This window comes from Colletotrichum acutatum (assembly GCF_030867785.1).
Source record: "Colletotrichum acutatum strain CBS 112980 chromosome Unknown BDZ83scaffold_6, whole genome shotgun sequence".
NCBI classification, from domain to species: domain Eukaryota; kingdom Fungi; phylum Ascomycota; class Sordariomycetes; order Glomerellales; family Glomerellaceae; genus Colletotrichum; species Colletotrichum acutatum.
In genome coordinates this window covers 62036-84856 of record NW_026849000.1, presented here as the reverse complement: position 1 = coordinate 84856, position 22821 = coordinate 62036, and the positions used below count along the sequence as shown (strand labels likewise).

The window sequence follows — 22821 nt, the reverse complement described above, 5'->3', positions numbered from 1 at the left end:
CAAAGCCCGGTCCTGACTTACGCATACACCTCCGTACTCCATGCGACCAAGTACATTCATCAAGACCAACAATCCACTCGCTCTTGACCGTTTTCGGCACTGATCCAACTATCACCCCGACGAACCCGCAGTGACGACCATCAATCTTGTGATACCTAACGAGGCCAAACGATCACAGCTAGCCTACAGCCTTCTTGTCCAGGAGTGCTGCCCTCGATTCTCTCACTCCATCCCTTTTATCGCCCTCCCGAAGGCGAAAGGTCACCAACGACATCTCCCGCCGACTTTCTAGAACCACCCGACCAACGACCTTTCCACCTCCCCAACCCCGCCACCGCCACCATGTCCAACCCTCTCGAAACCGAGCCCGGCTCCGAGCGCTTCGGCGACTACGAAGCAGAGCTGAAGCTCGTCCAAGCCGACCTCGTCCAGAAACTCGACCAGATCCCCGAACTCTCAGGCGAGCCCCGCAAAGCCGCCCTCTCCTCCGCCGAGCGCGCCCTCGAGGAGGCCGACGAGCTCCTCGCCCAGATGCGCCTCGAAAAGGCAAACATCCCCACCACCCTCCGCTCCAAGATCAACGCCCGCTTCCGCAACCACGAGTCCGACATTGACGGCCACAAGCGCAAGCTGCGCTCCCTCGCAGACGACCGCGCCGCCCTCTTCGGCGCACGCTACACCGACAACCCCTCGGGCAGCGGCCAGGATGTCCAGCTCGAGCAGCGCCAGCAGCTGCTTTCCGGTACGGACCGCCTCGACCGCTCCACGCAGCGGCTCAAGGCCAGCCAGGCCCTCGCCAACGAGACGGAGGGCATCGGGGCCGGTATTCTGGGCGATCTGCATACCCAGCGCGAAACCATCCTGCATACCCAATCGCGCCTTCTCGAGAGCGAGGGATATGTGGACCGTAGTGTCAAGACGTTACGGGGGATGGCACGTAGGTAAATATCGTCCTTACACCCTTAGTCGTTGATGCCTGTGAGCCAAAGAATCCAGGCTAACAAAAGTAAAAGGATGGCTACCAACCGGGTGATTACGATTTCCATCATCACCATCCTGGTTCTTCTCATTATCGCCGTCATTTACAGCAAGTTCAGATGAAGGAATGCGGTAGCAGCAGCGACAACAATAAACCCCGTCAGGAGTGCGGGGCCCGGAGTTTTGGGTTGTATAAGGATTCTACCACGACTTTACTTTGATCACTCCCATCGGGAACCTCATTACGTTTTCTTTTTCTTATGTGTGCTTCTTTTTTTGCGAGCAAAGTGAAAGAGAGAGAGAAAGGGCCTCGAGTGCAATGTCATATAACGATTGGGGAAAAGCCCCTAGTCTGGGTTTGAAAGCAAGAGGCCGAGTCCAAACAGAGACAGAAGTATCAAAAAACATGAAAATCACCATAACGCTACCAAAGATGCCTTAGACATATGATAGTCTGACCGGTGCCATTATGCATGAGAATATGTATTTCTAGTCGCTCTTTTGTAAATGTCAATCTCTTTTTTCTCTATTTACCGTACCTGACAAGACGCCGACATGACAATGTTTGAGAGACCCTCTTTTTCCCTTTTCAACTCGGGGTCGCTTTTAACCTCATTGAATGGGTATAATCACACTTTTAAATCTTCAAAGAAAACCCCCTCCTCCTTCGCAAAAATGATCTCATCTCCGTCCACGGCCGCCTCTCCCCTTGTTGACACCTCCGCCCGACGGGCCACCTGATCGTCTCCTATCCTCGCCGAGTCCCTTGCGACCGGCAGCAATACCACCCTTGCCACCGCGACCGCCACGATCACCACCACCACCGCGTCCACCGCGTCCTCCACGTCCACCGCGGTCCTGGCCACCCCGTCCGCCACGGAAGGGCGGCCTACCACCGCCACGGCTCTTGTCAACCTGGGCCTTGACGGCAGCGGCGTCGCCCTCGTCCATGTCCTCCATCTCCTCGTCGTCCTGGCCACGCTTGTTGCTGAACTTGAGCTTACCGCGGAGACCTCTCTTGCCGGCGTCCTTGCCCTTGAGCGCGGCAACGTAGGCGTTAACGCCGGAGCCATCGTTCTCAACGCCGTCGACTTCCATCGCCTCGTCGTCATCCTTGCCGAGGATCAGCTTGCCGTCCAGATCGGTCTTGGCCTTGGTCCGGCCTGGCTTGCGCATCTTGACGGGCTTGGTGGACGAGATGTTGGCCAGGGCGTTACGGTCGAGCAGATCGAGCGGCTCGTCCTCGTCTTCGACAATGTAGGTATTGCCGCCCTTCCTGTTGCCGCGCTTGCCTTTGGCGCCAGCGGCCGCGGCACCGCCCTCGTCGTCGTCGGACCCGTCGTCGGAATCGTCCGACTCGCTGCTGTATAGGGCCTGGTCGAGCTCGTTGTCGAACTTGCGTCCTTGGCGGCCGTCCTCCTCGTCGCTCTCCTCGCCGGCGGCCTTCGCCGCATCCTTCTTCTTCTTGGCGCGGTCCTTGGTCTTGCGGATGTTGACAATGAGCTTCCTGTCGCTCTCTGGGCAGTTCTGGTTGACGAGGTCGAAGCCGAACTTGCGAACCATGCGCTCTAGAATGTGCCTGACCTTGCTCTTGAAGTGGCCCTTGTGCTCGTGGCTCCAGATGATGAGGTTGGGGACCATGGAGGACAGGCGGGGGATGACGAGCTCCGAGGGAAGACTGACGACGCAGATCTTGACGAAGCCCAGGACGCTCTTGACGATCTCGCGGTTGTTGGAGGTCAGGAAGAGGTCCATGGTCTGCACGAGGTCGGCCAAGGTCTGAGTGCTGACGGACCTTCTGAACTCGTACAGCACGCGGCTGAGGGCGGTGATGGATGCTGAGATCATGTGAGGAGTGCTGCCGACGAGACCGGCGCTGACCATGGTGAGGAACTCCTCAATGTTGGCTTTACCGGCAGGCGCGTCTGCGGGCATGTGAGGAATCTTGCTGTTATCGATAGGGGCGTCGTTGGCCGACTCCATGCGGTGGCCAATTTGCACAAGGAGGTCGTACGCAGCCTCTCTGGCGCGCTCGTTGTTCTCCTTGCAGCAAATGACGACTTCACTGAGGATGGAGGGGATGAAGTGGAGGGATGTATCGGGGATGAATGGAAGCAGCGCAGAGAGAGCAGCAAGGCGTTCTCTGCGGGCGGGGGCGGAAACCTTCTCGGCGCTCGTCAGGAACATCTGCTGCAGCTCGTCATTGCGTGCTGCGAGGGCCTGCTTGCCGATTTCTGACTCGGTAAGGCGGGGAACCAGCTTGTAGGCCTTCTTCTGCAACTGAGGCTCGTTGTCCCTGAAGATAATGACATTGGCAATTTCGAACAGAGCCGTGTAGCTTTCGCGAGGCAGGTAGAGCGCAATGCAGATGATCAGATCCATCAAGGTGTTGCTGGTTGAGGGCATTGCATTCTGCTTGGGTTGTTGTTTGGGCTTCTCCTGGTCGGCAGTCTGCTGCAGTTCCGCTGCGAGCATCTTGCTGACCCGATCAAAGGTGTCGATGAGCTCCTGCTTGGGGGTGATGCTGAGGAAAGCATTGATGGTGAGGAGGATAGGTCCTCTCGACTGAGGAAGGGTCTGGGTGTAGACGTTGAAGAGAACGGCGAGCATGTTTCCGGCAAAGCTGCCCAAGTGCTCGAGGTTCTTCTTCGCCGTAGCCCTGGAGATGCGGCTTTGAAGAACGAGATCTTCCTCGTCATCATCCTCGATGGTCGCAATGGCCTGGTTAGATTCGATGAGAATCTTGAGCGCACGGCAGACCTCCAGACGCAGCTCGACCTGTTTGTAAAGGATGTTTGCCAGGAGCTCGGCGAAGGACTGATCGAAAGCCTCGGTAACGTCAAGCGGGAGATCGCAGTAGCCGGGCAAGGTCGCCCAAATTTGCTGCACAAGGGTCTCGAAGATCTTGACTTCCAAAGTCTTCTCGGCCTTGCCATGATCAAGCACCTTCTGGAACATGAGCTCACTGAGAGGGACCATCTCTTGACGGAAGTGCGCGAGGTTGGTGTTGCTGAGGTAGTCACGGAGGATGGGGAACATCCAGGCGCGGCCCTGTTGACCCTTGGCGGGCTTCGCGATGTTGAGGGGCAGGATGGACAGAACAGCCTCGGGGCCCATGGCGCGGATGGCCTTGCCAATGACTTCGTCGGCCTCCTTCTTGCCTTGGAAAGAGTCACTGCCACGGAGTTCTCCGACAGCCTTGGTGATGTTAAGCATCATGGGGTTTGCCCGCCATCTCAAGGAGTCGAACATGGCGCCAAAGACGTTGAAACTCTCCATCCAGGCTTGTTGGTACTTCAGGCTGAGCAGGGACTCGGCAATCTTGGCAATCTTGTCCAAAGTCTTCTCATCATAAACTGATGGCTCCAGAATGACCGGCTGCGGAACACAATTCGCCATGAATGAGACCAAGCACTCGGAAGCGGAAATCCGGATGTTGTGCGCGGGGGACTCGAGGTACTGGGCGACCATTGAGAAAATCTCGGGCAGGTTCTGGAAAACTTCATCAGGGTCGAGTTGTGCAGAGACATCGTAGCCTCTCGAGAGGATTGCCAGCCATGGCGGAATGAGCTGCGTGTCGTTTGCGGCAGGGCGTAGTTCCGAAATAATCTCCATCAGTCGTGGGAGCTTGGACGAAGCGACATCGTCGGCCATACCCTCGAAAATCATTTCGAAAATCTCAAAAGTCGCCATCGTCATGTACTCGTTGCCGGATCTTGAAATTCCGAGGAGGAGGTCGCACAGAGACTCGATCTTCTTGCTGGGCCAGCCACCGCTTGCAGAGGCAATGGTCTTGATGAGCTGGAGAGCGTGGATGAGAGCGGGATCGTGGGCAGACTCGGCTCCCTTCTGCTTCTTTGCCGCCGCGGCCTTTCCGGCAATATCCTCGAGGTTAGCAAGAGCGGTGTGAGCGCACATGTCCGCAGCCGGGTGGTCGAGTGAGGGGCTCGGGGGCGGGTTCTTGAGGACGTTTCGGAGCGCTTCCTGGGCCCTCTTGCGGATTTTCGGGCGCTGCTCGAGAGCGAGGTTGAGCAGACCGGCGACGGCTCTGCGAGGGCCGATCTGGGTCACGCCCAGCTCCCAAGCACCGGCATCTTGTGCGAGAAGAAGAGACTCAAGGCATCCGATGGACGAGCGGAGGAGGAGGGCTTCGGCATCTTGTTGCAGGAGAACGGGTGCGAGCGAGGTGAGGATCTGGGTGAACTTGGCGCGAAGGATAGGTTGAGGCGCAAACGGGGTGACGATATCGAGGAGGTAAACCACGGAGGTCGTCGTGTCGGAGCTGATGTTGCCACTCTCTACAGCTTGGGTGAGGAGGCCGAGAAGGGCAGCGAAGTAGCCAGTCGGTGTGGGCTGAGCGTTTTGCTCCTTCAGTGTTGTGTCGACCGCCTCAAGGACTACGGCAGTCTTGAACCATGTTAGTAAGGATAACAGCCAAACTGAAAACATTCGGTAAAGCTTACCCTCTTTTGACTTTGAAGACCCGGGGAGCGGATCTTGTCCAGCTTCTCGGCAAGAGTTGGAGTCGACATTGTGCTTGTCGTATTCCAATTCCGTCGGGGACCAACTGTGGAAGAGACGATGCAAGTCAAAGCCGGTGTGGTCGAGGATCCCGTCCTCTCAGTGTCCCAAATTTTTCCTGGCGCAAAAAAATCCTTATCGAACCACCCCGCCCCCGATAAGACTCGCTTAACAAGGGTACGTACTGTGTTCGGGAGACAGCTTTGGCCAAATGTCTGTACATCTCGCACGGTCCTTCAACGGTGGTGGATTCAACAGTGAAATCCCCCACAATCGCCGTCGGTTACAGAGCTCAGGAATGTCAATTTCATTATCTGTACTAAGGTATCTCGTTTCTCATGTGTACAATACCTTAGCCTGTATTACTTGTGTGATGTACCTTGCTTGGCAGTCTCTGTATTAGAGAGTCCTTGGAACAGCCTACACGACTGGCGCATGCTCGCGTGCTCACAGCGAGATGGGACTATTGCGAAAGTCGCCAGCTACCTGAACACCTCCAATTAAGGGAATTCCGTCGGCCTTTAGAGCTAGTAATATACTCGTATTTGAAATTCTCATACCCCGTTCTTCCGGGCTCTTGAGGTGTTGTGGACCCCCAAACCAGAATGTGATCATCTCAAAGACTTCTCCTCGTTTCTCGCTCCAAGGCTGTAGGTGGAAGAAAATGCTCGGCCATGGCTGGGGTAGTTTGTAAAGTATGTAAGCGGCGAAGCTCGATGTCGATGTCAGACATAGATGGATCTACATGACAAGAAATATTTTCCGTCTCCGATCCGGGTTCCCAGCTCTCATCCCACCGGCATGATTATTATCTTCATCACGGCTACTCAAAATCCCGCCGGTCCATTCATTAATCCCGTTTATTAACTTAATCAAGTAATATTTTCCTCCCAATCTTGGATATTATCGTCGTACGTCGTGACTTGTGAGGGAAGGCTCCTCATCGCCAGTTACATATGATATGAGTGAGCTATCCGAGATCCTACTTATTCAACAACTGCTCGACCTGCCAAGCTTTTGCTTCTCATTTTTAAGGGCTTAGACGTTGATTCGGTTTACATGAAAGTGTCACTAACCAAACTGAGCCCCTTGACAAGTTCTAGTTCCTGAATGTCACTGTTCGGGATTCGAAAGCCGGACCCGTCTTTTGTCAATGTAGGCTGAAGTTAATTAAATGTTTCTCGAATATCTATCCACATCTCGCGGTTGAATGAGTCGTAGTTCGTGGCTTAACTTCCCCCGTGGGTCAGCCTGGCAATTATCTACCTGGCAATCGTGATCTCCCCCTACTTCAATGGCCATGTGCCTTAAGTCCCCGAGACATTCGTATCATCGTATTCCGAGGACACCGACTTTAGGATGATGCCTCTATAAAGCGTCGGTACTGCACTCGCATGGTACTGCACTTATGTGGTAGGCTTCAGTTCAACAATCTAACCATAACTCATCGCTCCTCTCATAAAACCTCCTTCAACTTACACCACAATGCAGTTCTCAACTCTTTTCGGAGCCGTAACCATTCTTGCTGGACTGGCCTCGGCCGCGCCCGCATCGGAGCAATCCATCAAGCGCCAAAACTGGCAGCAGTGCCCAAAAGCAGGCGACCGGTGCACAAACATCTTGGGAGGAGTTGGCGGTTGCGTTTGCGGTCTCAAGCTTGACCCCAGATACGACTGCGTTTGCGTCTAAGTAGGTTCCTCTACCTGCTTAGTGTTTTGATTACTTGCTGACTTTAGAGAAGTACACCTCTTTCACTACCAACATTTGAGGATTACGGAATGACTAGCAGTAGCATGGGGCATGGAAGGGCGGTATGTTGTCTAAGCGATGGACTGCCTCATTGGGTTGGATGATTGGAAAAGTAAAAGAATAATAAAAGAAATGAATCTCGACTATTATCACGCCTCTAGAGAATACCAGTTCGATTCCTTCTCTCAGCACATCCTGTGATATGAAGCAAGTTAAGTTATCTTTGGACATAAACATTGCGAGAAAAAACAGAAGAAACAGTTGTTCAAAGTTCGCATGGCAGTCGATGCAAACAAGGATCGTCGTTGACGTCTAAAAAGGTTGTTACGACATGAAGTTGCAAACGGAGGTCAACTCCGTCTATGGCGTGATGGTACGCAACCCGCGAATCAGACGAACGTGGGGTTCAACATCTATACCTTCCTCATAAATCTTTGTCTGCAGGCAAAACATATTTGCTCGAATTCTTCATCTTTTGCACACACACACCATGTCTCGAGACCCAAATCGTCCAAACGTCGTCCTAATCCTAGCCGACAACCTCGGCTGGGGTGAATTGGGCTGTTACGGCGGTGGCGCCCTCCGCGGCGCCGCAACGCCCCGGATCGACAAGCTCGCGACGCAAGGTCTCCTGCTGCACAACTTCAACGTGGAGAGCGACTGTGTCCCAACCCGCTCCGCGCTGATGACGGGCCGGCACCCGATCCGGACCGGCTGCCGACAGTCCGTCCCTGCGGGGTTCCCGCAGGGTCTGACTCCGTGGGAGAGGACGCTGGCTGAGTGCCTCAAGGAGAACGACTATGCTACTGCGCATCACGGGAAGTGGCATTTGGGAGATGTTCCCGGTCGATATCCTTCGGACAGAGGCTTTGACGAGTGGTTTGGGATCCCACGGACGACTGATGAGACACAGTTCACCTCTGCGATCGGGTATACCCCCGAGGTGGCGGAGATGCCGTACATCATGAAGGGAGCTGCCGGGCAGGAGTCGGAGAATGTGCGCGTCTACGACTTGGAAGCTAGGAGACTCATCGACGAGATGCTGGTGGAGAAATCCAAAGACTGGCTGTCTCGTCAAGTTGCGGCGGAACGGCCATTCTTCCTCTACCACCCTCTCGTTCACCTTCACTTCCCGACGCTTCCACACAAAGACTTTGCTGGAACCACCAAGCAAGGCGACTTTGCCGACTCCATGGCTGAGATGGATCACCGCGTAGGCCAACTACTCGACCACATCGACGCCCTCGGAATCCGGGAAAACTCGGTCGTCATCTTTGCCTCTGACAATGGTCCCGAGTTTAGAGAGCCGTACAGGGGCACGGCGGGGCCGTGGTCGGGAACATATCACACTGCCATGGAAGGCAGCCTGCGTGTGCCCTTCATCATACGGTGGCCGGGGCACGTTCCGGAGAGCGTGACGTCCAACGAGATAGTTCACATAACGGACATCTTTACCACCGTCTTGTCCATCACCAAGTCTGGGGTTCCAGACGACCGCCCCATTGACGGCATCGATCAGACAACCTTCTTCCAGGACCCTACCAACGTAAAGTCCGAGAGGTTGGGATTCTTGTTCTACATCAAAGAGGAGCTGCGGGCGATCAAATGGAAAGACTGGAAGCTGCATCTCGTCTGGGAGCCTAAAGTCAACCAGTCGTCGGGTCGTCTCGAGTCACCTTACCTGTTCAATACCGTCAGGGACCCGAAAGAGGAATCGGATATCTTGTCGTTCAACACCTGGGTGTTACAGCCAATGACAAAGTTGAGGACTGAGTTCCAGAGGAGCCTGGCAAATGATCCGGCGCCTCCTGACCCATTAAAGGATTTTCTGTGCTCTAATATCTCTAATATAGACGTAAAAATCCTCTGGTAGAGTATAGTAAGAATACAATAGTCTCAGAGTCAGTGTAATAGTAAATGCTGTCTTATTTGGACTTGTATCGGTTGTGGTCGAGCACCTTTGATCAATTTAGACTTTGCGATGTCCAGTTTCATAGCATTGGGGCACATCTTGCATGTTCGCGATCTTAATGTGCTTCAAACTACATGACCAAGATCATATATTGAGGCTGTTGTGGTCACGTTGACCACGATAGCGAGTGATAATATTTGACTGGTTTGTCCCACACTCTGAAAAGTCCGGCCCATCGTGATGGAAACACAGCATATGCAACTAGATAACTATGGTCCTTGGCCGTAAGCAGGCTGAGCAACATGCGCAGCCAAAATCAGGACGAACTTCTCCAAACAGAGAGTAGAGTAAGCCTTGTGTGATGGAAAACACTTTTGTCACGAGGACACTGAGCCGCTAGCAAAGTCACATACATCAAAGATACCAAGACTCTCCAGCACCCACAACCAAGCAGAAGGTTTTGGAACCCTCTGTATTCCTTCAACCCATTCTGTGCGGTCAAGGCAAAAGGAAAAAGCCATACTCCTTCACGAACGAGCGAGTAAACATTAGGCAGATACCTCACGATGGCCTCGAAAACGACGTACGAGCCTCTGCTCGTAACACTGACTTTCACACCGGGCGGCTTCCAGCAGACAAAGGTCCTCTCTATGGCACCGCAGACCACCCCCTTCACACCACCTAGCGACCTCTGTTCCCCCGTCGACATTCGCTGCCTCGTAGGCAAGACGGAGGATCTTACGGGGGACGTCGAGTGCCTGAGAGACCAAGTCGTAGCCGAGATCACGGCCAGCCTACCGACGCAATGCTTCCCCGAGAGTTACGCCGCAATCTGGCGACCATCCGGGAACACGTTCAGTAAGAAAAGGCTACTCTCCCTCCACTGACTTTTGAAATGCGCCCGAGAACGCTGACACAACGACAATGAAGGCGACGTCGCAAGCGTAGCCTACCCAGGCACAGCCTGCATCTCCGGCTGGACAACGGCGTGCGAGACAACCCTGACCCTCGAGAGCGCGCAGACGTACACCCAGACGTGGTGCTGCCCGAGCTCGTACACCTGCCTCGTGCCCACGCCGGGCGGGACGCCGTACCGGGACTGCGTCAGTCTCCTCAGCACGAACACGGAAATCTGGATCAATAATATCGCGACGAGCGGCGGGCGGGAGTCGACGCTCTGGAGCTCGTGGAGGAAAATTTCCCTCGCCGGTCTCCCGAGTGCTGCCGGGGGACCCCTATCGGTTAAACACCCCGTCTTTCCGCTCTACGGGCGTGTGCCCTCCTCCCAGGCCTCTGGAGCTGCTGCAGGGGCAGGTCTTTCGACTGGTGCTATCGCGGGGATTGCGGTGGGAGCGGTGGCGTTGGTTCTTTTGCTGCTCGGTGCTGGGTTATTTGTTTGCCTTCGAAAGAGGAAACAGCAGAGGGTTGCGGCCGCAATCGCCGCGCAGAATGAGGGCAATACGGGCAATGAAGGATATGGGCAGAAAGGTTTCGGATACGATGCGAAGCAAGAGTTACCCGGCCACGGGACAGAGATGACGGAAGTCGACGCTGCCACGCCGCCTCCCGTTGAGCTCTCGGCTTATCCGAGGGCTGCGGAAGTGGAGGGCAACCAGCCTGCTGAGTTGTCGTAATAGCAATCCATAGGGAGTTTTTGCTTCTTCAAACAAACCTTGCCTTGAGGATCAGTTCTTGAATTCCCCTTCTTCAACTTGCTTTGGATGATTGGTTTGTAGGGTGTATTAGTTGGCCCCACCTCGCTAGACCACATTGTCTGAATCCCACATCCAAAGGCGTGTCGACAGCTTGCGGGTCTCAGCTTCGTGGTGTAAGTGAGTGAGGAACTTTTCGTGTGATTGGTCAAAGCCGTCGCCCTTGTCCAAACACGGAAGTCTTGAGTCTTGGTTACCGAATCGATAGGAGACATGTAAAGACTTCGCCCATTGAATACTGAGAAAATGATGTGACAATATGGGATGTATTCAATTCGAGCCCAAAACTATATATTCTGGTCATCTTTCCCAACTCTTCTTCATAACATCACACATTATCTCTCACAATCACATTCAACCCAATTCCCAAATCCTCAAACAAGATGTCTGAATCTCACGAAACCATCGTCATAGTCGGAGCAGGCATCGTCGGCTCCGCCCTAGCCCACTTCCTCTCATCCTCCTCTTCCTCCTCGTCTACCACCCAGCGAGCAATCACTCTCATCGACCGCTCCTTCGGGCCCCTCCTCGGCTCAACAGGCCACGCGCCCGGCTTCGTCGGCCAATTCAACGAGTCCCCAGTCCTCACCAAGCTAGCCATCGACTCAGTATCAGAATACACCAAAATCCCCGGGGGGTTCGACACCGTCGGCGGCCTAGAAATCGCCTTCCAGCCCGCAGGATTCGAGCGTCTCAGAGCCAGATGCGCAGCTGCAGCACAGCGCGGCCTAGATGCTGAGATGTTGAGCCTGGATAAAGCACATATACTCGCGCCGGAACTAGTCAGAGAACAGAGAGAAGATTCGTCAGGGGCAGGAGCTGCAGTCTTCTTCCCTACCGACGGGACCGCCGACGCATGCAAAATCACATCATTCTACCAAGCCTCTGCAAAGAAAGCAGGCGTCAAGCTCCTACAGAGCTCTGTCGAGAAGCTCCTCTTCACATCAGACGGCCGCATCAAGGGCGTCCAGGTCCTCAACCTCGGCTCCGTACAGCAACTCGAAGCCGATAAAGTCATCCTCACAACGGGCATCTGGGCCCGCGACCTCTGCCGCGACCTCCCCTTCCCCGTCCCCGTCATCCCCGTCGGACACCCTTACATGCATGCCCGCGCCCGACGTCCCTTACCTGTTCGAGAAGACTCAAAATCGCTGCCCTTTGTGCGCTGGCCGGAACACCACGTCTACGCCAGAGATCACGGCGCCCGCTACGGCATCGGAAGCTACGACCACCCGCCTGTAGGCTGCGCGCCGAACGCGGAAGACGGGACTGCGATTGGAGTTTGGATCCCTGATTTCCGGCAGACGCTCGAGGCTGCTAGAAAGTTGCTACCCCCCGCGACTGCGGCGGAGTTTGAGGAGGACGCGAGTGAGAATCAGAGTAAGAGCAGGAGCTTCAATGGGATCTTCTCAATGACGCCTGATAACATGCCGCTCGCCGGCGCTGTGAGGTCGGTGCCTGGGTTGTACATGGCTGTTGCCGTATGGGTTACGCACGCTGCTGGGACGGCCAAATTTTTGACGGGACTTGTGAATGGGGAGGGGGCAGACCAGGAGACGTTGGAGGCTCTGGAGCCGGAAAGATTTGCTGGGCGGGACTTTGCGACGCTGGAGGAGGAGTCGCTTTGTGGGTATAATTCCATTTACAAGACCGTGGCCAAGTAGGCGTAGGAATAATCACCAAACCCTTACTTCCTTTGGTATCTGAAGAAGTTCCGAAGGAAGATTATATGCCTGCATTTTCTTATTCACAATTTGAGCATAACTTACATCAAGTCTCAACTTCAAGCTCAAGGAATTAGGTCTCGGCGTGATGAGCCATCTAGCCGACGGTGAAGCATGCCCGGTGCCGACTGCCCCCAACAGACAGTCAGCCGCCAAACCAAGCTTCTCGGCCTCTTTTTGAGTGCTACCGCGTAACAATATTCTGGACTAGCGGAAGCAGTTCCCGAAAACAACGACCTTCAAAGCCTTAAGTTGATGGTTCACGGTGCTCCGGCGCGCGCCGACTCGTCCCCGGCCCATTGACACCACGGATGAAGCGGCCGAAGACCCACACTACGGGGCCGGACCACTCGGCCATCAACGACACGCGCCGAGAAGATGTCGGCAACAGACCTTGGGTAGTACACGGTGCTGACAAAACACACGATCTACCAAGTCTAAGCTGAAGCATATGAAGTTGAATCGAATTCGCTATTCAGTATAAAATTGCCAACGCCTCACTCCCATTCCAATAGTCCCCTATCCCGCCATCCAGCCTCACCTTACATCCCCATCTCCAAATAATCAACCCAGCTCTCAAGATGGCCTCTCACGCCACCAAAACACCAGACCCTGTCCCCCTCGAACTCATCGAGAACCCAGCAGCCAAAGATGCACCCTACTACACCCCATCCCAATCTCCCCCCTCCGGCACAGCCCTCCCAACATCCTCCTCTCCCCTCCCAAAACTCTTCACGCCCCTCAAAATCCGCTCCCTCACCCTCCAAAACCGCCTCTTCCTCGCTCCCCTCTGCCAATACTCCGCCGACCCAACCGCCGGAAACCTCGCAACAGACTGGCATCTAACCCACCTAGGCGGCATCCTCCAACGCGGGCCCGGCCTCACCCTAATGGAATCCACCGCCGTCCTCCCGGAAGGCCGCATAACCCCGCAAGACCTAGGCCTCTGGTCCGACGCCCAGATCCCGCCCCTCCGCCGCATCACCGACTTCGCCCACTCCCAAAACCAAAAAATCGGGATCCAGCTGAGTCACGCAGGCCGCAAAGCGAGCACCGTCGCCCCCTTCATCCACGCCAACGCGACCTCGCCCCCTGAAGCACACGGCTGGCCAGAAAAAGTCTACGCACCCTCCGCACTGCGCTTCAACGACGCATACCCCCTCCCCAAACCCCTAACCCTCCCGCAAATCGAATCCCTCAAAGAAGCCTTCGTCGCCGCCGCCCTCCGCGCAGTCCGCGCCGGCTTCGACGTCGTCGAAATCCACGCCGCGCACGGCTACCTCCTCCACCAATTTCTCAGCCCAATCTCCAACGCCCGCGCCGACGCCTACGGCTCCTCCTCCTTCGAAACCCGCACCCGCCTCCTCCTCGAGATCACCTCCCTCGTCCGCGCCGCGATCCCCGAAGGGATACCGCTCTTCGTCCGCATCAGCGCGACGGATTGGTTCGACGACAGGACGGACCTCGTCCCGCACAGCTGGACGCTCGCCGACTCGTGTAGGCTGGCGCCTTTACTCGCGGAGCGGGGCGTCGATCTGCTGGACGTGAGCTCCGGCGGGATTCATCCGCTGCAGGCGACGAGTATCAAGGGCGGACCCGGGTACCAGGCCGGTTTCGCAAAGGAGGTCAAAAAAGTTGTCGGGGAGAGCATGCTTGTTTCGGCTGTGGGTGGGATTAGTACGGGGACCATGGCGGAGGGGTTCCTCCAGGAGGGGTTAGATGTGATTATGTGCGGTCGGTGGTTCCAGAAGAATCCCGGGTTGGTGTATGCGTATGCCGATGAACTTGGGGCCAATGTCAAGATGGCGAACCAGATTGGATGGGGGTTCGGTGGACGCGGAAAGAGGAAGACAGATGCGAGCGATAAAGAAGAAAGTCTATAGACACTGTTAGATAGACCACAATAGACGCGGGGAGATTAGCCTACTGATAACCCGACTTGCCAGAGACGTTCTTCCAGAGACTTGACCCACGCGGAACCACGGTCAAGAATTGTTCAAAACTATTATTTGCCTGCTTTGACTACTAATACACCTCCAGACGCCTTCCTCCCATTCATCGCAATTTGTTTCTTGTAGGTATACTTCATAAACATTACCAAGGCCGTCAAAAAACGGACTGTACCCTGTTTCCTATAACCCCAGCCGTTGTCGCGTATCCCCATGTTTCTCTATTCTCGACAAAAAGAACGGACTTAGACTTCGGTCTCGACATCGGGCTTGCGACCGTTGAGAGCACCCATCTTGGTAATCTTCCGGATCGCAAACTTGGCCTCGTCCTTGGCGAACTGCACATTACGCATCGGACGCCACTGCATCAGGCCCCGATGTTGACGGTGCAGGTCTCTGCTCCTGCTTTTGTAGTCCTTGTAAGCGGCAACAGGTCCATTGCCGTTGCTTTTCTGAGATGCGTCTGAAGGAGCCGCACTCGCGTTGCTATCTGTTGACTGTCGTGTATCATTGCTACTTGCTCTGGTGTCTTTGGTGCTGGCGTCTGTGAGTCCGAGATCCGGCTCACTGCTGTTATCATCATCGTCGTAATCCGTATCGAAATCATCGCGTCCCTCCGAGTTCAGATCTTCCTGATTCTCGTTATCGCCACCCATCATCTGTGTAGGGTCTTTTCCAAAGGCAGTGCTCCAATCAGTTCCGTCCTTGGAGAGCCACTTCTCTTTCTCCTTCTGGTCAGTCTGGGCTAGGACATCGCGGCCCTGGGTAAGAGACTCGTCATGCAGCTTCTGAACTGCGGGGGGCACCTCAGCCAAGACCTCCTCGCCTCGTACTCCTTCCGCGAAACAGGCTTCCCATGTCTCGATTGTCTCGCGCGAATCGTTGTCAGTGACAAACTTGACGTGGTCGCCATCAGTACCAGTGGAGAAGCGACCCTTGAATCTGAGTCGACCAACTTCCTCAATCTTCATGTCGGGAATTTCTTTGTAGTTGTCCTGGTTGATGTAGTTCTGTGACAGACGCAGGCCCTTGTCGCAGTTGAAGATGGGAATATCGAAGTCGCGTTCCTCGCAATCCGGGAAGTCCTGGAGCCACAGCGACGCAAACGCATCGGCATGGCGCTTGCCGGGAGGGTAAAACTCGAAAAATACTGGAGATCTGTAACGGTAACGAACAGGAAGACGGATCTTCTCGTGCTTGTCCTCGCCACTGATATTCCACGAGTAGCCGTCTTGCTCCTCCAACTTATTACAAGCGTCTCGCTTGATGCTAGAGGAGCTGCCACCGGTACGAAGGCGGATCTTGGTCTTCAATTTACCGTAGCCAGCCGCAGTGATTTCTTGAGAAGTGAACTCGAATGTACCCACATCCCAGCCAAGCTGGGCAGGAGGCAGACGCAGTTCAACGGACCTGAAGAGAAGGGAAATACGGATTCTTCCGTATCCAACTCCGCCGTCGAGAGGGTACCATCTTGTGGCTTCACTTCCAGATCGCAAGATGTCGGAAAGCTTGAGAGGGACAACGCCAATGATGGGATCGTGTTGTCTGTTACGGGAGTCGCGGACAGTGATTGTCACGATGCCAGACCTCCAATCACGGATAAACTTTTCGGTACCGGCGTTGAAGATGGGTTGCGAGGAAACCGCCTTCGTACGTGTCTTGTAGATCAGTTCATCGTTGACGAGAATCGTGCAGTAGGAACTAGGCAACTTGCTGCCCTGTTCCTCCTTGACTTCGCCTGCATCGAGACGCGCAGGTTCGTACTCGCGTCCCTTGCGCTTGCCGTTGGAACCCTTCACATTGGCGAGCTCCAATCCAACAATCTGGTGGACGACGATGCTGAGAATACCAGAGGGCCAGAGAGGGTCGGGAGGAGTGTGCTCGACGGCATCCTCCATGTCGTTTTCAATCGTGCCCTTTTCGTCCTGAAGCTCCTTCTTGTCCCTCAGTTCAGGGGGCAAGTTGACGTCCTTGCCGTCAGTACGAAGAGCCTTGCGGAATTGGGTCTTGCCGAAGAAGCCAACCTCCCAGTGCAGCTCACCAGGCATCGAGGTCTCGGCCTTGACGCCAGCAAGCTTGGAAACCTGAGGGAACATCTTGCCGGGGTGTTGAATGAGTTTCTGAATGCTCAATTCGACCTTGCCAACGACATCGTCCGCAGACGAGCGATCGCTGTCCCAAAGTTCGACCGAGAGTTGCTCGTCCGCCTTGATCAAATCGGCTGTGACCAACAGGCCGCAGCTCTCCTCAAAGACGGGGTTGAGATCATCTTGGATGACACGGGTACAGAACTGGGGCTTGGAGAATTTGCTCCATGCGACGGTGATGTAGGGATCCGAGCCTCCACCCTCGCTACCCCGGCGGTCTTGCTTGCTGAGCCCCGTTGCCTTGTGGATACGGATGAATAGGAGTCCGAGCGCAAGCGTCTCCTTCTTGATGTCGTCGCCTTGCAGCATCTTGCTCAGGTCAAGAGTCATGCTCTTGGGAGCGACGTACATTGAAGCGGCGGTACCGATGGCCCAGTTGACAAAGTTGGAGATGAGGGGCAAGTTGAGGATGTTGACTCCCTTCTCAATCATCGGCGTGCAACCGGCCTGAACCTTGGGAATGCCCATCAGAGTGAAAGTGAGGGTCTTGAGGAAAGGCGGCTCAGGGGTAAGCTGCAATCTGATACGGGCGGTTGCGACAAGTCCCTGAAGTTCAACCCCTACGAGTCGTTCAATAATGCCACCAGAGATAAAAGTATTTTGGTGCACTTACAAATTGGGAGGGGAACACCAAAGAGACCCCGAACACCTAGGTAGAAGACGAGCTGCATTCCCATGTTGCGGGCCTTGGACGAAACGTCAGAGCCAGACGGCTTCGCGTGGTAAGCAACTGAGGCCTCCAGGTTGTAGAAGTCACCAGCTTGCTCCATGGCAGCCAGTTCGTTAGGGTCAGTGTTCTTTTGGTTCTGCTTGTGAGCCTCGTCCTTGATGTCCTTGACGTGGCTATCGGGAAGTGCGCGCAGGCTGAGAATGCGGAGCGGGTTGCTACCCTGCGAGATATCGGCAACGCGCACATTCTCGATGACGCCGGGCACTGAGGCAACCATGACGTCCTCGAGGGTATCGGCAACGCCAGCAAACATCTCAGGGTTAATGAGGTTCCACATGATGCCAACGGCCGTGTTCATCCACTGGAGTTTGTTAGCTTCGTGTTACCATCGTGCGGAAATGGGGATTACGCACCTCGACTGATTCAGGTACCAAGTTGACGGTTGCAGTTTCACCACGCGCTTGCTCACTAGACCATTCCGTGTTTCTTCCCTGGGTGATGAGGTCCTTGATCCACAAAAAGACACCAGAGGCAACGCAAGCTCCGAGAGGAAGCAGGCCATAGAGCGAGCCACCAAAGAACTTGCCAACGATGACGATGGAAAAGAAAATACCAGCGCACAGAATGTTGCCGCGTCTCTCGAGGTGCTCAAACATGGGCTCGTAGCTGACGCTGGGGGTGTGGAAAAAGTTCACATTGGTCTTCTCGCTGTGGATGGGCACGTCGGTGGTGCTTCCGGGCTCGACGGGGTCGGGCGGTGCTGTGACATCTTGGGCCCATCGGTACTCCTCGCCAGACTGGTTAGGGGAGGTGGAGACTGTAGCGTCCTTTCCGAGGTTCTTGTTGGGGACGGATATCTGCCGATTGTCGTATTAGCAATAGTTCTAGAGCGGGCGGGACTTGATGCCCGGGGGGAGACGAAGGATTATGGGATGATCTCACGTGAGGGTCTTCAACTACGTCCTTGAAGTTTTCCTTTGGGTTCTCAATCTCGACATCCTTGCCAGTGACGGGGTCCCGCACGGTCTTGGTCTTCTTGCGAGCACCTTTTGGTTTCTCGGGGACATGATCCTTTGTGTCTTGGAGATTTTGCTGTTGTTGCTGTTGCTGTTGTGTAGTGTTGCCGTTCTGTTGCTTCTGGCGGGCAGCTTCCTTGGCGATCCTCGCGTGCTCCTTATCCTCGGCTTCAATGGCAGCGTCGCGCTCGCGCTTCTCCTTGTCGAGCTGGGCGACGAACTCGTGGATGTTTGGAATGCGGTTCCGGCCGCTGTAGTGTTGGCCGCCGGTCGGCACCGTGTGTTCGTCGTAGTTCATCTTGCTACCATGAACAATGCTTGATTCTCTTGGGTGTGTTTGTCTTGGATGTGGATGAAGATGATGGACCAGTCGTAGCTGAGACTACGCCGTCAAAATCCAAGTCAACTACCTAGTGCTTGGGTGAACACGAGAGGAAAAAGGCAAAAAGAATTGGGCAGAGGGAGAGTCAAGCAGACAAGACCGAAATGTGCGGAGGTTCAGGTCTCCGGGGGATAGGGATATAATCATAGGGATGCAGATCATCCAGCAGACCAACAGGGCAAAGGGGGGAGAAGGGAACCTAACCAACCGGCAATCCCATGAAATGGATGAGGTGGGAAACGAGCCCCTCCAATTGCCTCATAGCTCCCCTTCAGCTCTAGCCAGCTAGCTTGCTTCACCACCAAGTTAGCACCTCTGTCCTTTCAGCTGCAGCTTGTGTGCTTAGGTTGTTTCCCCCCTTCTTGGACAACAGCACAGCAGAGCAGGCTGGGTGGGAAGCTGGTGATGGTCAATGACGTAGCGTGTCTTGCGAACTTGCGACTTTGATGGCGGGAAAAAAAGCCCACTAACAGCCAGGCGCGGCCCCACCCCCGAGGCAAGCACCCCGGCTCCTTGCAGGCCCCTATGACGGAAGAAGTCTCCGGTACTTTGCCCTGGTCCAAGCGTAGCCGTCACCTTCACCTTCTTGCCCCGGCCTGCCCTGCGCTTTTCACTTCCTTTCTGTACCTATTGCGCGCTGTCGCTTCACTAATAAATACCTACTTGTAGTATCACTGGTATAAACCCCGATGAATTGACACGTTGAACCAAAAGTGGCAGCCACAAACATTCCTCCGCGCCAAGTTGTCAGGACTAGAGACGCGGTAGGACTCCCTCTGCCACCGTGGCTGGAACGCTCCATGCTCAATGGCCCCAAGGTCTAGCCAGACTGCAGCCCCCCTTTTGGATTACCTACCTAAAAGTATTGAATGGACTGGGCTGGTGCATGGCTTTAGGCCAAAAGGCAACATTCCCGCCCTACTTACACTACTATTCATCAGAGAGTGCTCAATTCCTGTTTTCCCGCATGTTTCAATGGACTGCGTGACAAAAACGATGCGACAAGCTTGTGGCCGATCTGCAGTAGGGATCGCAAAATGTGCTTGCGTACATGGCTGGCAAAGCTGTGTGGAGGGGGGAAAATAACATGGCCTGGGCCGCGTGTTCATTGGCCTTTCACCTGGCCCCTTGGCTTCATGGCTAGCTCAACTCCTCATTGAGCTTGTGCTGCTTGACAGCTGGAGATGAGGGGGAACGTTTGGTCCGGCTCATGATTGTCGGTTGGATTAATGTGGATTCATATGCTCATCTTCTTCGTATTCAGAGCACTGTATCAATCTTTCCATCTCTGGCAGTTCAGATAGGCCAACGTACACTAGATACCATCGTACCCGAGGCGGCTCCTGATCGTCGTCCGGGTTCGTGGAATTGTGTGAGGTCAGTCTATCGCAAACTTTCCGGGCGGCTCACTGCACAATTACGACCTGACAGGGCATGGAACATGGGGTGCCGCTTGTCCCGGCCGGCGGGAGGAGAGAAGCGACGATCGCGTTTACAGGGCCTATCTTTTTTGGTAGCAGCAGCAGCAAAAATAAACCACCTTGTCGGATGTTACGCAAGCCAAGCTCCAGCTTTCCATCAGTCCACATTTTCATCACTGATTCCCCCCGCTTTCGATCACCTCTGCTGTTACACAACCAACAGTGCGTTGTCCACGTCGCCAGACTCATCTTCCATTTCATCGTTTCAAATATCCCGTTCATCGCTTCGTCGCTGGCTGCTGATATATGGTATCTTGGTTGGGTGATACCCAGACAGGGAAGATTGTTGGTTTGTGCACTCATCGCTGGCCAGACTGTTCCTTTAGCCGCTACAAGTTCGCGCCACTTTTCGTCCAAGCTCCCACTTGTATACCGGTACCAGGAAGCATGTTCTGGTGTCCGAAAAGTTCAACATTGGCTCTTCCCAGTCTTGCTAGGCCACGGCTGGGATACGCGGAGGAAAATCAGTCATCGAACAGAGTACCGAGGGTATGGTTCATAGTGCGTCGTGTTTCTCATGATAACCTCCACCAGTACATGTACATAATCCTACAAAAAAAACAACAAAAAAAAACCACCATTTTTCAAATGACGCTCCCTAAACACCACGCAGATGCAATTTGCTCTTGTCGAGTCCAGTCCAACACAACCAGATTAGATCCCACACCAGCTCCTCTTCCTCAAGGTAGCTTGCACTCCCATCAATGAACGGCCATATCCGGGGGTATAGGTGTGTCCCGCCGACTCCCAGTATCCGGGTTAATCAGGTCCACCGACCCCAGCCTGTCGCACTGTGACACGAGACGCTTCGGCACCGTCGGCGTCGTCAGGTCCATCTCCATATCCCCCGGCGTCAGCCCCCGGTCGGAACAAGAGTACGAGACGCTACTCGTATCCGACATCTCAACGTCCTCCATCTCCCCAGCGGCCTCCTCAAACGTCTCGACGCTAGGCGTCGGGAGATCGCCGCAGGTCTGCACCTCCACCATGAGAGGGGGAGCAACCACAGTCTTCCTTTGAGGAACAGACAACACCGGCGTCTGCGCCGCCGCCGCCTCGGCCGCCCGCAATGCCGCTACGGCACCACCCAAATTCTCCTCGTCCTCCTCCTGGTTCCCAATTGTCCACACCCACCGCCGCTTCTTCTCCTTGCGCTTGGTCCGCTTTCTGATGCCGCCAGACGGGCTGACCGGCGGTGAATTGGCCGCCAGCCCCGCCATCCGCCGCCGCATCTCCTCAAACGGGCCCGGCGTCATACCGCCGTCGCGGGTCTCGTCGCTCGTAAACGCCATGGCGAGGTCCAGCACCGCGTTGGCCTCCTCCTGGGTCGGTGCCGGTGCCGTCTCCGCTGCTGCTGCTGTTGCTGCCGCTGCCGCCGGTGATGCCGGGGAAACGACGTCCTCGACGAGCAGGTCAATATGGGACTTTGTGTACGTTTCCGTTGTGATTGTCTGCTCGATGGGGCTGTTGTAGGCTACACGGCGGGCCGCCTTCTCCTGCAAGCGCAGGGACTGCCGGCGCGGTGAGATGGGGGTTTTGGCGCTCGGCGGGGGGAGAGGTGAGTTGCGGAGGATGCTGTGGAGGGAGCGAGGATGTGTGTAAGGCAGCTTTGAGCCTGCGAGGGTCAGGTTGTTGTTACGTCTCCTCTGCGAGCGCGCCTCCGGCTGGTTGGGGATGAGGCCGATGGCTGTCAGTGGCGTCTTGGTGTCGATTGGCGAGAAGCCAAACATCTGGGGACCTTGGTTGGGCTCTACGGGGCCAGCCGAGAGAGGCGGGGTGGCTGTCATGGTGCTCGGAAAGGTAATCTCCATTGCGACGCCGGGCGAGAGGGGGTGTGCCGTCAATGGCGTCTCGGGGTAGGAGACTGCGTACGGAGTCTGAATGCGAAGCTGGGGTGTCTTTGAGCCATTCTGCAAGCGCGAGGGCTGTGTTTGGGAGGTGTTGATGGCCGTGAGCGGTTCTGATGCGGTAGGTGTCGACCTCTCAATGGCGGTCACGTAGACGTTGGAGAGGGTGTTGAAGGTTGTTGGGTCCTTGGGGTCAATGACGGAAAAGGACTTGTTGATTCTTGTGTGAGGTGCTGGTGATGTCTTGATGCTCAACGACAGCTTTGGCCTTCTTGAGGCGGTTCCAGTCTGAGTAGCCATCGTGAACACGTGATGTGCTACTGTCGAACCCGGAAGAGTGGTATCAGTTGATGAGTCTGCGGCTCAGCCTAGATAGCCAGCAGATTGGGTCGTACAGGGGTCAAGTGACGACCTTAGCCTCCCGACCTGTTGGAATCACCAGGATGAGACAAATCGGTTCAGAAAGAGGGGGGAAACCAGCAGTCGACGAGATGCAGAGAAGAGAGGGATGGCGGCTATATAGATTAGGTTGCAAGTGGTGCAACGGTTAGAGTTGTTGGGTTTTGTGAGGGGGTTTATCCAAGCTGGAGTCTCTGGTCTGGGTGGCCGTCTGGAGAGGCGCCGCTAGACAGACATATATGCAATGCAGTGTGACTGGAGGAACAGACAATAGACGCGATTGAAGGAAGGAATGCGTCGCACGCAGGAGGACACCCCCTCGTCGCAGGCAGCT

The 22821-nt window shown here is 55.2% G+C and overlaps 9 protein-coding genes across 9 annotated transcripts; 6 read left to right on the top strand and 3 right to left on the bottom strand.

Annotated features, from left to right (window-relative positions):
* The first annotated feature begins 21 nt into the window (after positions 1-21).
* On the top strand, positions 22-1317 carry BDZ83DRAFT_372571 (vesicle transport V-SNARE protein). The gene is made up of 2 exons (XM_060502650.1): positions 22-941; positions 1014-1317. Exons 1-2 carry the CDS (start codon positions 343-345, stop codon positions 1099-1101), a joined length of 687 nt encoding a protein of 228 aa, XP_060370517.1. The 5' UTR covers positions 22-342; the 3' UTR covers positions 1102-1317.
* A 342-nt stretch (positions 1318-1659) lies between these two features.
* On the bottom strand, positions 1660-5510 carry BDZ83DRAFT_566460 (NUC173 domain-containing protein; the record flags this gene model as incomplete). The annotated part of the gene is made up of 2 exons (XM_060503852.1): positions 1660-5385; positions 5442-5510. The coding sequence occupies 2 exons, from the start codon at positions 5508-5510 to the stop codon at positions 1660-1662; spliced, it is 3795 nt and encodes a 1264-aa protein (XP_060370516.1).
* Positions 5511-6962: 1452 nt separating this feature from the next.
* BDZ83DRAFT_601217 (uncharacterized protein) lies at positions 6963-7297 on the top strand. Its single transcript, XM_060507085.1, has 2 exons — positions 6963-7188; positions 7241-7297. The coding sequence occupies exon 1, from the start codon at positions 6985-6987 to the stop codon at positions 7186-7188; it is 204 nt and encodes a 67-aa protein (XP_060370515.1). The 5' UTR covers positions 6963-6984; the 3' UTR covers positions 7241-7297.
* A 404-nt stretch (positions 7298-7701) lies between these two features.
* BDZ83DRAFT_601216 (alkaline-phosphatase-like protein) lies at positions 7702-9232 on the top strand. The gene has a single exon (XM_060507084.1). It carries the CDS (start codon positions 7739-7741, stop codon positions 9119-9121), a length of 1383 nt encoding a protein of 460 aa, XP_060370514.1. The 5' UTR covers positions 7702-7738; the 3' UTR covers positions 9122-9232.
* A 209-nt stretch (positions 9233-9441) lies between these two features.
* BDZ83DRAFT_787933 (uncharacterized protein) lies at positions 9442-10829 on the top strand. Its single transcript, XM_060515671.1, has 2 exons — positions 9442-10018; positions 10091-10829. The coding sequence occupies exons 1-2, from the start codon at positions 9727-9729 to the stop codon at positions 10792-10794; spliced, it is 996 nt and encodes a 331-aa protein (XP_060370513.1). The 5' UTR covers positions 9442-9726; the 3' UTR covers positions 10795-10829.
* Positions 10830-11134: 305 nt separating this feature from the next.
* Positions 11135-12634, top strand: BDZ83DRAFT_601214 (FAD dependent oxidoreductase). Its single transcript, XM_060507083.1, has one exon. It carries the CDS (start codon positions 11256-11258, stop codon positions 12534-12536), a length of 1281 nt encoding a protein of 426 aa, XP_060370512.1. The 5' UTR covers positions 11135-11255; the 3' UTR covers positions 12537-12634.
* Positions 12635-12742: 108 nt separating this feature from the next.
* On the top strand, positions 12743-14546 carry BDZ83DRAFT_601213 (uncharacterized protein). The gene has a single exon (XM_060507082.1). The coding sequence runs from the start codon at positions 13178-13180 to the stop codon at positions 14477-14479; it is 1302 nt and encodes a 433-aa protein (XP_060370511.1). The 5' UTR covers positions 12743-13177; the 3' UTR covers positions 14480-14546.
* Positions 14547-14658: 112 nt separating this feature from the next.
* BDZ83DRAFT_372493 (C2 domain-containing protein) lies at positions 14659-18879 on the bottom strand. Its single transcript, XM_060502648.1, has 4 exons — positions 18305-18879; positions 17776-18219; positions 17306-17723; positions 14659-17252 (listed from the first exon to the last, which is right to left on the bottom strand). The coding sequence occupies exons 1-4, from the start codon at positions 18674-18676 to the stop codon at positions 14791-14793; spliced, it is 3696 nt and encodes a 1231-aa protein (XP_060370510.1). The 5' UTR covers positions 18677-18879; the 3' UTR covers positions 14659-14790.
* Positions 18880-20942: 2063 nt separating this feature from the next.
* On the bottom strand, positions 20943-22388 carry BDZ83DRAFT_566243 (uncharacterized protein; the record flags this gene model as incomplete). Its single annotated transcript, XM_060503838.1, has 1 exon — positions 20943-22388. The coding sequence occupies one exon, from the start codon at positions 22386-22388 to the stop codon at positions 20943-20945; it is 1446 nt and encodes a 481-aa protein (XP_060370509.1).
* Positions 22389-22821: the final 433 nt, after the last annotated feature.

Coding starts and splice junctions, on each gene's coding strand:
- BDZ83DRAFT_787933 (XM_060515671.1), top strand. CDS start 9,727: ATGGCCTCGAAAACGACGTACGAGCCTCTGCTCGTAACACTGACTTTC. Junction 10,019..10,090: donor ACCATCCGGGAACACGTTCA/GTAAGAAAAGGC, acceptor ACGACAATGAAG/GCGACGTCGCAAGCGTAGCC.
- BDZ83DRAFT_601214 (XM_060507083.1), top strand. CDS start 11,256: ATGTCTGAATCTCACGAAACCATCGTCATAGTCGGAGCAGGCATCGTC.
- BDZ83DRAFT_601217 (XM_060507085.1), top strand. CDS start 6,985: ATGCAGTTCTCAACTCTTTTCGGAGCCGTAACCATTCTTGCTGGACTG.
- BDZ83DRAFT_372493 (XM_060502648.1), bottom strand. CDS start 18,676: ATGAACTACGACGAACACACGGTGCCGACCGGCGGCCAACACTACAGC. Junction 18,220..18,304: donor ACGTAGTTGAAGACCCTCAC/GTGAGATCATCC, acceptor GACAATCGGCAG/ATATCCGTCCCCAACAAGAA. Junction 17,253..17,305: donor TGGTGTTCCCCTCCCAATTT/GTAAGTGCACCA, acceptor AACGACTCGTAG/GGGTTGAACTTCAGGGACTT.
- BDZ83DRAFT_372571 (XM_060502650.1), top strand. CDS start 343: ATGTCCAACCCTCTCGAAACCGAGCCCGGCTCCGAGCGCTTCGGCGAC. Junction 942..1,013: donor TTACGGGGGATGGCACGTAG/GTAAATATCGTC, acceptor CAAAAGTAAAAG/GATGGCTACCAACCGGGTGA.
- BDZ83DRAFT_601213 (XM_060507082.1), top strand. CDS start 13,178: ATGGCCTCTCACGCCACCAAAACACCAGACCCTGTCCCCCTCGAACTC.
- BDZ83DRAFT_601216 (XM_060507084.1), top strand. CDS start 7,739: ATGTCTCGAGACCCAAATCGTCCAAACGTCGTCCTAATCCTAGCCGAC.